This window comes from Branchiostoma belcheri, unplaced genomic scaffold, assembly GCF_001625305.1.
Source record: "Branchiostoma belcheri isolate BF01 breed outbred unplaced genomic scaffold, Haploidv18h27 scaffold11, whole genome shotgun sequence".
Lineage (NCBI taxonomy): Eukaryota > Metazoa > Chordata > Leptocardii > Amphioxiformes > Branchiostomatidae > Branchiostoma > Branchiostoma belcheri.
Window position 1 is genome coordinate 3,391,220 of NW_017802491.1, and position 1,871 is coordinate 3,393,090.

At 42.9% G+C, this 1,871-nt stretch overlaps 1 protein-coding gene and 1 long non-coding RNA gene across 2 annotated transcripts in view; one reads left to right on the top strand and one right to left on the bottom strand.

The window, feature by feature from the left end:
• Window positions 1-1,506, bottom strand: LOC109486071. Its single transcript, XR_002141170.1, has 3 exons — window positions 1,405-1,506; window positions 337-500; window positions 1-14 (listed from the first exon to the last, which is right to left on the bottom strand). It is a non-coding gene; the product is annotated as an uncharacterized LOC109486071 (long non-coding RNA).
• LOC109485250 (protein N-terminal asparagine amidohydrolase-like) overlaps window positions 1,491-1,871 on the top strand; it is a 6,595-nt gene continuing 6,214 nt past the window's right edge. Inside the window, exon 1 of the mRNA XM_019788717.1 lies at window positions 1,491-1,684. Coding sequence (XP_019644276.1) covers window positions 1,532-1,684 — 153 coding nt within the window. The 5' untranslated portion in view covers window positions 1,491-1,531. The remainder of the gene's footprint in view (window positions 1,685-1,871) is intronic.

Below are 1,871 nucleotides of genomic sequence, written 5' to 3' on the forward strand. Positions count from 1 at the left end.
GATGATGTGAACACCTGAGGAGGGAGAAGGCTTGATGTAACCATACTGTTGGACGTATGTTTTATACCAATATGGAAGTGAGCAACTTGCATCTCCCCATATCATTAGTTACTTATCACAAGATAATAATCCGAAGATGACCTTATTCCCTTTGTCTTTCTCTATGAGGTGAATGCACTTTCATGTTGTGGTGGTCTCAGTAGATCTAATATCATCCAAGAGCTTTGCTCTATGAGGATTGGCTCTAATCTTGGAACTCATCAATGACCAAACAACGCTGTATTTGTACTGGACACTTGTTTCTTAAGAAAACTGCTAAGAGATGTTGAGACGTACCATCAGCCTTGCGCTTGAAGACGTACTGCTCCATCTGGAAGTCCACATTGCTGGCCCCCAGGTGGGTGGCACAGGCCAGGAACTTCGTCACATCCTCCTCCTTCAGGGCGAGAGCATCCAAACCTCCGGACATGGTGAGCTGTCACAAGTCAAGGGTTGACAACCTGGAGAGACACGACAGGTTTCATAGTTAATCCTTTCTAATTCTCTTTGAGGTATAGAACTTTTGATGTTGTATTGGTCTCAGGAGATAAAATATCATCCAAGAGCTTTGCTCTATGAGGATTGGCTCTAATCTTGGAACTCATCACCGACCAAGTACACCATAATTTGTAAATTCTATATGGGACATATTTTATTACAGACGTCTGACGATGCCTTTTTCTTTTCACACAGATAGCACTGAAGAACACACTTTAAGTTTTACTATGATCAAATATTACTTATACATTTTGACACAGTACATTTTGACAAAGGGAACCCTTCAAGATATATTCGTTTGATACCCAAGGTATTGATTTGTGTACTGAGCTAAAACTTGTTACACGTGTCGAAAAAAAATTGCCCCCCTCCCCACCCATGGCATGGCGCGCGCTGGCCACATGGCAGAGTAGAATTTTTGGCCGTACAATTGGGCTGTTCCAAAAAATAAATGTGGAGGGGGGGTGGAAGAGCTTGGATTTTCTATTTTCTGACCCCCCTTTCATTACTATCCGAGTACCTTGACCCCCTTTCATTTCATCCATATCCAGGTGTCTTGACCCCTTAAAAATGTTATCCAAACGACTTGACCCCCTATAATTTCATCCAAATCCAGGGTGAACCCCTCTCAATCCAAAATCCACACCCACTAACCCCCTTAGGTAAAATCCGACCTCTTCCACCCCCCCTCCTCAGTTATTTTTTTGAACGGCCCATTTTGTGATTTTATAACAAGCTAACGGTTCACATTGGCACGGAAGTACGTCTACGTATTCCAACATATATTATGCGCACACTGGCATACTAAAAACGCAAATAAATGGCGTAAAATGTGCGGAATTTTGTTTGATTTTGAGAGAGACTCACTTCTACAACGCCAATGGAGATTTGTCCCAGGGAAAAAGGAAGAGCCTGGGTCACGTGGTTCTAACTACAACTTTCCCGGATGTTCACCTCTGACCTACAGGATGTTGACTTTTCACCTCTGACCTCCATGACCGGAGTACTGAAGAAAGTGGTTAGTGGATGTGTGTTTGAAGTGTTTTCTCCGTTATATCTGCAGAAAATGCCGCTTGTTGTGGATGACACCCAAGTAGGAAATGTGGACAGTGTGAAGAGCTTGCTGGCCAGGTTTCCACACTTCAAGGTACGCGAATAGTAACTTACAATGTCCCTCTAAAATTAGCCGTGGCGACTCTTGATTCGGGCTTACATTGCATTACCCTGAGGGTAATGCAATGTAAGCCCGAATCAAGAGTCGCCACGGCTACTCTAAAATGTGCGTAAAGCTAGACAGAAAGTTCATAACGTTATAATTATTAATTTTTTTGTTC